Raw genomic sequence first — 12313 nt, 5'->3', positions numbered from 1 at the left:
TACACATGTACATCATGACAGGATGCATGGAAATAGTATAAGAAATGTCGACACAAGTCTGGGGATGGGTACCAAATTTGGTATTTTTATACAACGACATGTTGACACTGTACTGCAGGGGTGTCCAAACCTTTAAAGTTGGGGGCAGCATTGGCCTAAAAACATTTGGCGGGGGGCTGAAAACCGGCTGCATGTACAGTAACACACACACACACACACACACACACACACACACACACACACACACACACACACACACACACACACAACAAACAGATATATATATATATATATATATATATATATATATATATATATATATATATATATATATAATATATAAATATATAAATATATATATATATATATATATATATACATATATATACACACATATATATACATAATATATTATATTAATAAATATGTATACGTAAATATACTGTATGTGTATATATATATGTTCATATATATATATATATATATATATATAAAATGGCTTCACGGTGGCAGAGGGGTTAGTGCGTCTGCCTCACAATACGAAGTTCCTGCAGTCCTGGGTTCAAATCCAGGCTCGGGATCTTCCTGTGTGGAGTTTACATGTTCTCCCCGTGAATGCGTGGGTTCCCTCCGGGTACTCCGGCTTCCTCCCACTTCCAAAGACATGCACCTGGGGATAGGTTGATTGGCAACACTAAATTGGCCCTAGTGTTTGAATGTGAGTGTGAATGTTGTCTGTCTATCTGTGTTGGCCCTGCGATGAGGTGGCGACTTGTCCAGGGTGTACCCCGCCTTCCGCCCGATTGTAGCTGAGATAGGCGCCAGCGCCCCCCGCGACCCCAAAAGGGAATAAGCGGTAGAAGATGGATGGATGGATGGATATATATATATATATATATATATATATATATATATATATATATATATATATATATATATATATATATATATATATATATATATATATATCTTATAAGAGATATATAATTGATTTAACTGGATATTAGGAGGATGTGAACATTTGACACCTACCTTGTTAACTTACTTGTTGACATCGATAAAGTTTTGTAACTTAATCAGAAATATCAAGCAGCTAAAATGCGCCAAACAAGGATATGTGTGGAGAAGGTGTTTAGCGTTTTTCCCATCATGCATTGCAGTGGATTTAAATGGGTGTGATTTTTGAATTATTTGTTATGATTGAAAGTTTTTATTACAACAGTCACAACGTTCAGTGAGCAGGTTGTGTCATGCGTGACCATGTTTGTTGACTTTTTGTGAATTATGAAGTACAATATATTTATATAGCGCTTTTCTCTAGTGACCCAAAGCACTTTACATGGTGAAAAACATTATCTAAGCCAAATTTAAACCAGTGTAGGTGCCAGTGGGTGCGGGTGGGTGAAGTGTCTTGCCCAAGGACACAACAGCTGTGACTTGGATAGCAGAAGTGGGAATCGAACCTGGAACCCCTCTACCAACCGAGCTAGGCCATCCCACTGTTTGTATTAGATTATTTGCGCCATGAGCGTGGAAGGTTCTTTGGATTGAAATGCTGTGCTGTACACACTTCAATGTGCAATTCACGATCATTAACCTTAGTTACTCATGTTGGATGACAGCAATTATGCTGTCAGATATCTACAATTAAGTCGGAGGCACCTCGAGGGCCATGGATCTTATTTAACTTGTGACGTCTCTTGGGCCTAGTGTGGATACACCAGCTATACCGGGTACCAATTCACGTAAAATCTAATCCTATTTTGATACCTTTTGTAGTTTGTGACATCACATTTTACCTTCGAGTGCAATACATCCGACACTGATTGTTATTTATTACTCCCGTACTCTTGTCTTGTTCTGTATATTGTACAGTTTTTTGTATTTGTATAGTGTTTTGTATATTGTACAGGATTGCCTATTAGATAGATAGATAGATAGATAGATAGATAGATAGATAGATAGATAGATAGATCATACTTGCCAACCCTGAGACCTTTGATTTCGGGAGGTGGGGGGTAGGGGCGGGGCGTGGTTAGGAGGGGAGGAGTATATTTACAGCTACAAAAGTGCAGATTGGATTTTAACCTATTTAAAACATGACATCAAAATATATATTTATTGTGAGAAATCATTAAGATGAGCAGTGTTTCCACAAAGATAAATATAATTAATTAATAATAATAACAAAGAGTTGAAGGTAAATTCAGCACATTGAATATTTCTGGCAATTTATTTAGGTGTGTATCAAACTGGTAGCCCTTCACATTAATCAGTACCCAAGAAGTAGCTCTTGGTTTCAAAAAGGTTGGTGACCCCTGCCGTAGATGTTACTGTCACATATGCATGTACAGTAGATGGCAGTATTGTCCTGTTTAAGAGTGTCACAACATTGCTGTTTACGGCAGACAAACTGCTTTACGGTACACGAAAACGTGACTGCTGTTGTTGTGTGTTTTTACCACGCTGGGAGGACGTTAATGAAAATGCCTAACAATAAACCCACATAAGAAACCAAGAACTCGCCTTCGATCATTCTACATCATTGTGCAGGCTCGCTGTTTATATTGTGGGAAAGCGGACGTGAAAACAGGCTGTCGACACGTCCGCATGGAGCTGGAAGGGGCGTGGCCTCCAGCTCCGCCTGAATTTTGGGAGATTTTCGGGAGAGGCGCTGAATTTCGGGAGTCAATGAGATGAGAAATATAGTACTTTATTGATTCCTTCAGGAAAATTCCTTCAGGAAAATTACAATTATTATTTGTATTGGATAGTAGTGCGTTTATTTCAATTCTTAGTTTTATCTGTATTACCACCTGTGTAACTCATTTGTTTTAATCCCATATTTCTTCCCAAAACTGCACCTAAAATCGTAGTCCTTAATGTCGTTATATGCGAATATAATGACAATAAAATCCATTCTATTCTATTCTATTCTATTCTGTCCTATTCTATTCTATTCTATGAATTGATTAACATGGACCCCGACTTAAAGAAGTTGAAAAACTTATCGAGGTGTTACCATTTAGTCGTCAATTGTACGGAATATGTACTGAACTGTGCAATCTACTAATAACAGTTTCAATCAATCCAAAAAACGTGCGGGTGCACACATGCACTGTCCAAGCTGTCAAGCCCTCAGAGTGGACTCCGCAGGTAAAAAAAAATGACTAAAAGCAATATAAAATATAATACATATAAGACACTTCACATATATACACACATATATATATATATATATATATATATATATATATATATATATATATATATATATATATATATATATATATGCATATATATGTATATATATATACATATATATATGTATATATATACATATATATATGTATATATATACATATATATACATATATATATATATATATATATATATATATATATATACATATATATATATATATATATATATATATATATATATATATATATATATATATATATATATATATATATATATATATATTCAATCCCCACCTAGTACCAACCTCGTCATGTCGTGTTCGTGAGCAAGACACTTCACCCTTGCTCCTGATGGGTGCTGGTTAGCGCCTTGCATGGCAGCTCCCTCCATCAGTGTGTGAATGTGTGTGTGAATGGGTAAATGTGGAAGTAGTGTCAAAGCGCTTTGAGTACTTTGAAGGTAGAAAAGCGCTATACAAGTACAACTCATTTATACATAATATTTACATTATATATGTACAGTATAGGATATATACTGATACATTATGTGTTTATATCGTATATACAATGTATAACAATTACCACGTACAATATTACAGTATATGTAACAGCTGCAGCATAAAATAGAGAATAAATCCAGCAGAAAAGGGTTACAAGCATATAAAAAAAAGAGTTATTGACAATAATTGTCGCACTATCACTGTCACACTACTTTATTTACACATTTGATAGGGCTGGAAAAAAAACTACATTTTATTACAGTAACTATACTTTGTGTCAAATACTCATCTGAATAAATAGTGAATGAGATGTCATTTCTGGATCGATATTTGTTAACTATTAACTGTTCACCTCAGGACCTAAACCAGAACTATAGGCAAAATACGACCCGCGAGCCACAAGTGGCCCATTAAGATTTTCAATCCGTTCGTTCTACATCATATTTGTAGACCTTTAACATCAAAACTGTCGCCGCCATTATGATCTGCAGTGTTGTTTCTACAAACCCCGTCTCCATTTGAGTTGGGAAATTGTGTTAGATGTAAATATAAACGGAATACTATGATTTGCAAATCATTTTCAACCAATATTCAGTTGAATATGCTACAAACACAACATATTTAATGTTAAAACCTATAAACATTTTTTTGGGGGGGCAAATAATAATTAACTTTAGAATTTGATGACAGCAACAAATGACAAAGAAGTTGGGAAAGGTGGCAATAAATACTGATAAAGTTGAGGAATGCTCATCAAACACTTATTTGTAACATCCCACAGGTGTGCAGGCTAATTGGGAACAGGTGGGCGCCATGATTGGGTATAAAAACAGCTTCCATGAAATGCTAAGTAATTCACAAACAAGGATGGGGTGAGGGTCACCACTTTGTAAGCAAATTGTCGAACAGTTTTAGAACAACATTTCTCAATGAGCTATTGCAAGGAATTTGGGGATTTTACCATCTACGGTCCGTAAAATCATCAAAAGGTTCGGAGAATCTGGAGAAACCACTGCACGTAAGCGATGATATTACGGACCTGTGATCCCTCAGGCGGTACTGCATCAAAAATTGACATCAGTGTATAAAGAATATCACCACATGTGCTCAGGAACACTTCATAAAACCACTGTCAGTAACTACAGTTGGTTGCTACATCTGTAAGTGCAAGTTAAAACTCTACTATGCAAAACGAAAGCCATTTATCAACAACACTCAGAAACGCCGCCGGCTTCGCTGGGCCCGAGCTCAGCTAAGATGGGGTGATGCAAAGTGGAAAAGTGTTCTGTGGTCTGACGAGTACACATTTCAAATTCTATTTGGTAATTGTGGACGTGGTGTCCTCCGGAACAAAGAGGAAAAAAAACATCCGGATTGTTATAGCCGCAAAGTTCAAAAGCATCTGTGATGGTATGGGGGTGTATTATTGCCCAAGGCATGGGAAACTTACACATCTTTGAAGGCACCATTAATGCCGATTGGTCCATACAGGTTTTGGAGCAACATATGATGTCATCCAAGCCTACGTTATCATGGACGGACCTGTTTATTTAAGCAAAACAATGCCAAGCCAGCGTGGCTTCTTAAAAAAAGAGTGCGGGTACTTTCCTGGCCCGTCTGCAGTCCAGACATGTCTCCCATCGAAAATGTTTGGCGCGTTATAAAGCGTAAAATACGACAGCGGTGACCCCTGACTGTTGAACGACTGAAGCTGTACATAAAACAAGAATGGGAAAGAATTCCACTTTCAAAGCTTCAACCATTAGTTTCCTCAGTTCCCAAAGGTTTATTGAGTGTTGTTAAAAGAAAAGGTGACGTAACACAGTGGTGAACATGCCTTTTCCCAACTACTTACGCACGTATTGCAGCCATGAAATTCTAAGTTAATTATTATTTGCAAAAAAACTAGTTTGAACATCAAATATCTTGTCTTTGTAGTGCATTCAACTGAATATGGGTTGAAAAATGTTTTGCTAATCCTTGTATTCCGTTTATATTTACATCTAACACAATTTCCCAACTCATATGGAAACAGGGTTTGTAAATGACCGTAAGTCTTGAAATATACAAAGTATTTCAATGGTTGAAATCTGCACTTTTCAGTGTTTTGGGAGTTATAAAGTAATCCACGTCACAGCAGCTCAGACCAGGGACAAAGCAGAGTGGGCTGGGTTTGTTTTCAGAGCAGCCACCCCCAAAGCATGTGTCAGGAACAGATGCAGAAGCAAATTTGTAAAACAATGGTGCGCGTAAAAGTGATAATAAATCATATTGTATGTGTTTATTACACTTTGCATTCATATTTTGCTGTTTGTTACATTTTTGTAGTGTTTTGCTTGGTTGTACAAGTCTGTGGAGGAGCCATGTTCATATGTTGTTAATATTCAGTCTTTTATTGTTCATAGTTAATATTGTAAATCCCACTTTCTTTGTTTTGATGTACATTTTGGGTGTCCCATTCAGTAAAAAACTGTAAAATTCCATTCCGTTTTTTTGAGGTGGTCCGTCATAACTTTTGTAGAACATTGTGACTTTTTACCATGAATTGATTAACGTGGACCCTGACTTAAACACGTTGAAAAACTTATTCGGGTATTAGCATTTAGTGGTCAATTGTACGGAATATGTACTGTACTGTGCAATCTACTAATAAAAGTTTCAATCAATCAATTAATCAATGGTATTAGTGTTCCTGAAAAAAGGGACCCTAATAGCAGATTTTTACAGCTAAATGTTGCGATTATTCCATTTTTGTAGTTTTGATTCCATCCTGTATAACATTTTGTGGTTTGACCTCCTTATTTCCTGTTTGCTTTGTCACCATGGTAACTTATTAGTTCACCTGCCCCTTGCTTCTGACGCACACCTGTTTTTATTCTAATCAGCATCCTATATAAGCCAGCCTTTTCTGTTCACCCATTCTCGGATTCTAATTTGCTCTCATGCAACAGGTGATGTTTTGTGTTTCATACTATTACTCGGTAGCTCTCACGCTGCAGTTTATTTCATTCCTAACTTTCATGCTAATCATTTTGTTTTCCCTTTTTGTGCCTTCGTGCCAAGTGTTTGTGTTTCCGTTCACTTTCCTAGCTTTCCATGCTAGCACTTTTGTTTTATTTTCTGTTAGCACCAGTGCTTTTGTTCTTAGCCTGTTTTGAGTTAAATAAATATTTATTTCTTATACCTTTTGCTGTGTTCTTGCCCCACGCATCCACGGAGGAACAAATCCAGCATCGCTATGCCACACAAGTATCACACTAAATGTGGACATATCATTTATACACACATACACATTGACCTCTCCAGACACTTTTTTTCACTCAATGTTGCCCCCAAGTCAAAATAGTTGCCCAGCTCTGACCTACACACTATTACATGATGACAAACGATCCATTTAAATGTGCGCTATTTGATTTGCAACCGACAAAATCAAGCTCTTGTACAATTAAAGGGGTACATTATCACAATTTCAGAAGGGTTAAAACCAATAAAAATCAGTTCGCAGTGGCTTATTTCATTTTCAAAGTTTTTTTTCGAAATTTTACCCATCCCGGAATATCCCGAAAAAAGGCTTTAAAATGCCTGATTTTCGCTATCTGCAAAGCCACCGTCCATTTTCCTGTGATGTCATCCAGTGATGCCAATACAAACAACATGGCGGATACCACAGCAAGATATAGCAACATTAGCTCGGATTCAGACTCAGATTTCAGCGGCTTAAACGATTCAACAGATTATGCATGTACTGAAACGGATGGTTGGCGTATGGAGGCAGATAGGGAAAACGAAATTGAAGAAGAAACTGAGGCTATTGAGCGAAAAGCTATGTCTGCCTTAGCATCGCCGGTAAAATGTGCAGCCCAAACGATCGGGACTTTCGCATTGACACTGGAGCAACTTAAATCCGTCGATTGGTAAGTTTTTGTTTGGCATTAAATTTGGGAAACGCTGGATGCAAATACAGCTCCAAATGTACATATAGATAGCCTAAATAGCATGTTAGCATCGATTAGCTGGCAGTCATGCTGCGACCAAATATGTCTGATTAGCACATAAGTCAATAACATCAACAAAACTCACCTGCATCTGCTTTGAGTGTCGCAGGGTATCCATTCATCTCTGTGCCATGTCTGTCGTAGTATCGCCGGTAAAATGTGCGGACCAAAGGAGGGACTTTCGTATCTCTTGACACTGGTGCATCTTAAATCTGTCGATTGGTAAGTGTTTGTTTGGCATTAAATGTGGATGGAGGGAAAGGCTGGATGCAAATATAGATACAAATGAGGCATAACGATGCAATACGTACATACAGCTAGCCTAAATAGCATGTTGGCATCGATTAGCATGCCATGCTAATCGATGCACATTCTACGTAAATCAACTTGATTCCGTCCCTGATCGTGTTGTTACACCCGCCGACAACACACCGACAAGGCATGATGTCTCCAAGGTACCCGAAAACAATCGTAAAAACGGAAAATAACCGAGCTGATTTGACTTGCTGCGTGTAATGTGTTTGAGAAAATGGCGTTGACTACCTAGGTGACGTCACGTTTTGACGTCATCGCTCCGAGAGCAAATAATAGAAAAGCGTTTAATTCGGCAAATTTCACCCATTTAGAGTTCGGAAATCGGTTAAAAAAATATATGGTCTTTTTTCTGCAACATCAAGGTACATATTGACGCTTACATAGGTCTGGTGATAATGTTCCCCTTTAAAGACCGAAACGGGGCCTAAAAAAACACCGGAGTGGTGCTGAAGGGCGGAAAAAGAAAACAGGTCTTTACGCAGCAGTCTGTGTCGTTTGCTAGATGACAAACAAAACCAAAAAAATGTGTAATTGTGAGTATTTGTGCAACAAGCACATGCTGACTGGCCAAATTTAGAAGCAGGCGTCCTCATGTTGCCAACATCCACACTTTGTAAGAGACTGCATGAACTAACTTTGTCTTTGAGGGCCAACAAATGACACTTATTGTAAAGTCAGCACTAAACAGGCTCCTTCTTCATCCTGGTCAGTGAAGGCAACACTGTGTCTTTTCGGGGACATTTTCGACTTCCTTTTTAATGCATTTTGTCGGCCGCCACAGTACATTTCTGACCCGGCCTGCCTCACTAATTGATTCGACACGCTGGATCCGATGTCCTTTTCATGATAGTCAAACTTTACTATGACTTTTATGGACGTATAATGTTTCCACATGTTCCCAGTCCTCTTTTAGCTATGTGGGAACATGCCGTGTATGGACTCCATGTATTAGATGTATAAGAAATGAACATTAAAAGTGATATTATTGATATATAACTTTTAATCAATGCGCTGGTTTGTCCTGTGGAGGTCACGACCTGCAGCCTTTTTTGTTTTGACATGTTGACCACTCAGAAGTCTATTGTCTTATTCCTAAGGCCTCCCCCCAAAAAATGTATCGGTCTGTTAAACACGCCTAATTACCATAATTATCACAACCCGACAAAGTCAAATGATCCCTCATGTGATTCATGTGTTCATAATCGAGCATTTGCACGGTTGTGTTACACTGCCGTGTGTCCGCACCACGTGTTGTTTCTGCAACTATTGCGACGCCACTTTGGGAGAAGTTGAGATGTGGTTAAAAAAATATATAGTCATCAATCTGCAGCACATTTGTTAGTGCGTTCGTTTGCGCGCTTTAAAGAAAAAACACGATGGTGTTTGCAGCATTGCGCGCGCACATTGCAAAGTATTCAAGTTAAGGCCCAGACAATTCATATGCGACGCAACTTGTAAAAAAAAATAATATCCATCCATCCATCCATTTTCTACCGCTTATTCCCTTTCGGGGTCGCGGGGGGCGCTGGCGCCTATCTCAGCTACAAATATATATTAAAAAAAAAAAAAGCATATAATATTTAGTATTTCGTTTTTATGCACGAAGAATGTAAGAAAATCACTATTATTACTATTAATATTGTCATTATATGAAAATAATGCCTTGAATTTCAGGAATTGCAACAATGCATTTTTTATTTGGAGAAACAGCTTCTATTTCATCGAAAAAAATATACACGTTTGTTAGAAGGTTGAAGGTGGAAGAAAGTTGTTTTTCCCCTCTTAAGACCATAAAATTAATGCAATAAAATATAGATTTCAAAACATATTTTTAAAGATGTTGTAGATACAAACCAAAAATACAACACTATTATGTAAACGTTATTATTATTATTATTATTATTATTATTATTATTATTATTATTATTATTATTATTATTATACATGATTAATTTTATTTTCGAAAATGAGTCATAACATTCAGTCGGTTAAAACAAAGTGCAATAATTATTTCATTGAACTGGATGATCAACTTTTATTTCAAAATAAATTATTTTCCTTATGAAAATATAAACAAACACTAAAAATATAAATTTGTAAACATGCTATAAAATTTTGCAGAGATAAGAGAAAGAGATGTAATTATGGGGGGGGGGGGGAATACTAAAAGAAATCCATTTATCCCTCCATTTTCTACCGCTTGTCCCTTTTTGGCTGGTATGCAGTCATGCAAATAATTTAATATTTTTTCCTAAAGGGGGTATATATTGAATATTTGAATCCACTTTATGGACCCCTTCAAGAAAACTCTTGAGTTTAAAGTCAGTCGATTTTTTTTTTAAGTGCAATAATTATTTAATTACACTGCATAATCAACTTTTATTTCAAATAAATAGGTTTCCTTCTGAAAGTATAAATATCTTCAAAAATAAATATTTGTAAACATGTTTTAATATTTTGCAGCTCTTATGATAATCTAAAAAGAAAAAAATAAATACATAAATATTATTTACAAGTCGTATAATCAAAACATATTCAATGCTGGTATGCAGTCAAGTATACAGTTTAATATAATTATGTTTTTTTCCCCAAATTAACAGTCTATTGAACATTTTGATCCACTTTATGGACCCTTTCAGGGAATATCCTGATTTTGAAGTCCCCTGATTAAAAAAAAATAAAGTGCAATAATTATTTAATTGGGCTGAATAATTAACTTTTATTTCAACTAAATAATTTTCCTTCTGAAATTATAAATATCCACTAAAAATGAATATACGTAAACATGTTTTAACATTTTGCAGATCTTATGATAATCTAAAGAGAAAAAAATTAATACATAAATATTATTTACAAGTCATATAATCAAAACATATTCAAAACTGATATGCATAGAATTTAATGTAATTATGTTGTATTCCCCCAAATTAATTATCTATTGAATATTTCAATGCATTTTATGGACCCCTTTAAGGAAAGTCCTGAGTTTAAAGTGAGTCGATTTAAAAAAAAAAAGTGCAATAATTATTTAATTGGACTGAATAATTGACTTATATTTCAAATAATACGTTTCCTTTTGAAAATATAAAAAGCAACTAAAAATGTATACTTGTAAACTTGTTTTAACATTTTGCAGATCTTATGATAAGCTAAAGAGAAAACAATGAATACAGAAATATTATTTACAAGTCATATAATCAAAACATTTTCAAAGCTGACATGCATAGAGTTAATGTAATTATGTTGTATTCCCCAAAATTAATTATCTATTGAATATTTTAATGCATTTCATGGACCCCTTTAAGGGAAATCCTGAGTTTAAAGTCAGTCGATTTTTTGAAAAAAAGTGCAATAATTATTTAATTGGACTGAATAATCGACTTTTATTTCAAATAAATAGGTTTCCTTCTGAAAGTATAAAAATCCACTAAAAAATAATATTTGTAAACATGTTTTAACATTTTGCAGATCTTATGATAAGCTAAAGAGAAAAAATGAATACAGAAATATTATTTACAAGTCATATAAATGAAAACATATAATTTAATTCAATGTTGTTTTTGTTCCCCTAACAAGTTATCTATTGAATATTTTAATGCACTTTATGGAGCCCTTCAGGGAAACTCCCGAGTTAAAAGACAACGTGTCGTCCGTCCCGTGCCTTACAAGACAACAATCAGGTAAAAGCTCACCTGCGTAATGACATGTTTCCACGTCGCTTGTGACACCTTCAGCCAGATCAGCCTCGTGAGCTCCATGTCTGCTCCAATCAGATCGCTCCTACAGCCCGCGGACGTCCGGAGCCTTTAGCCAATCAGCGAGCTGGTCTGCGAGTCAAAGGGGGACAAGTACACCGCAGATAAAAATGTGGGACTATCCTCCATCCTCCCAAAACATCCTCTCTATCCTCCCAGGACGGCGAGAGATCTGCACTTTGACCTGAAACCCCAGCAGAACCGGACTGAAACGTTCGAGGGTTTTAACACAATTCGGTTCTCTTTGGTACGCGACAAACCTGTTGCGCACGAGAAGTGGTGCAGTTTTTGGTTTGTTAGTTTTAAAAACCCAAATACTTTTTTTTTAAGGATTAAAAACACAAGACCGGCACTTTGGAGCTAACTTTTGGTTGCGTGCCTGACAGACAGTCAGGAGGGATGACAGCACTGGCAGGAGGTCTAACGAGGATGATGAGACCAAGTCCACACCAGAACTACCCACGGGGAGCCTACTCTCTGGAGGGTACGACACATTTTATTTCATCAACCTTAAAATGTGGATTTTATTTTTATTTTTTTAAAT

At 36.2% G+C, this 12313-nt stretch overlaps 1 protein-coding gene across 1 annotated transcript in view; it reads left to right on the top strand.

Moving 5' to 3' along the window:
- Positions 1–11926: 11926 nt before the first annotated feature.
- pax3a (paired box 3a) overlaps positions 11927–12313 on the top strand; it is a 69709-nt gene continuing 69322 nt past the window's right edge. The window contains 1 exon segment of the mRNA XM_061921118.1: positions 11927–12253. Coding sequence (XP_061777102.1) covers positions 12169–12253 — 85 coding nt within the window. The 5' untranslated portion in view covers positions 11927–12168.

The sequence above is a fragment of the Nerophis ophidion genome, linkage group LG14 (genome assembly GCF_033978795.1).
Source record: "Nerophis ophidion isolate RoL-2023_Sa linkage group LG14, RoL_Noph_v1.0, whole genome shotgun sequence".
NCBI lineage: Eukaryota > Metazoa > Chordata > Actinopteri > Syngnathiformes > Syngnathidae > Nerophis > Nerophis ophidion.
This window is presented reverse-complemented; position numbering and strand designations above follow the sequence as displayed.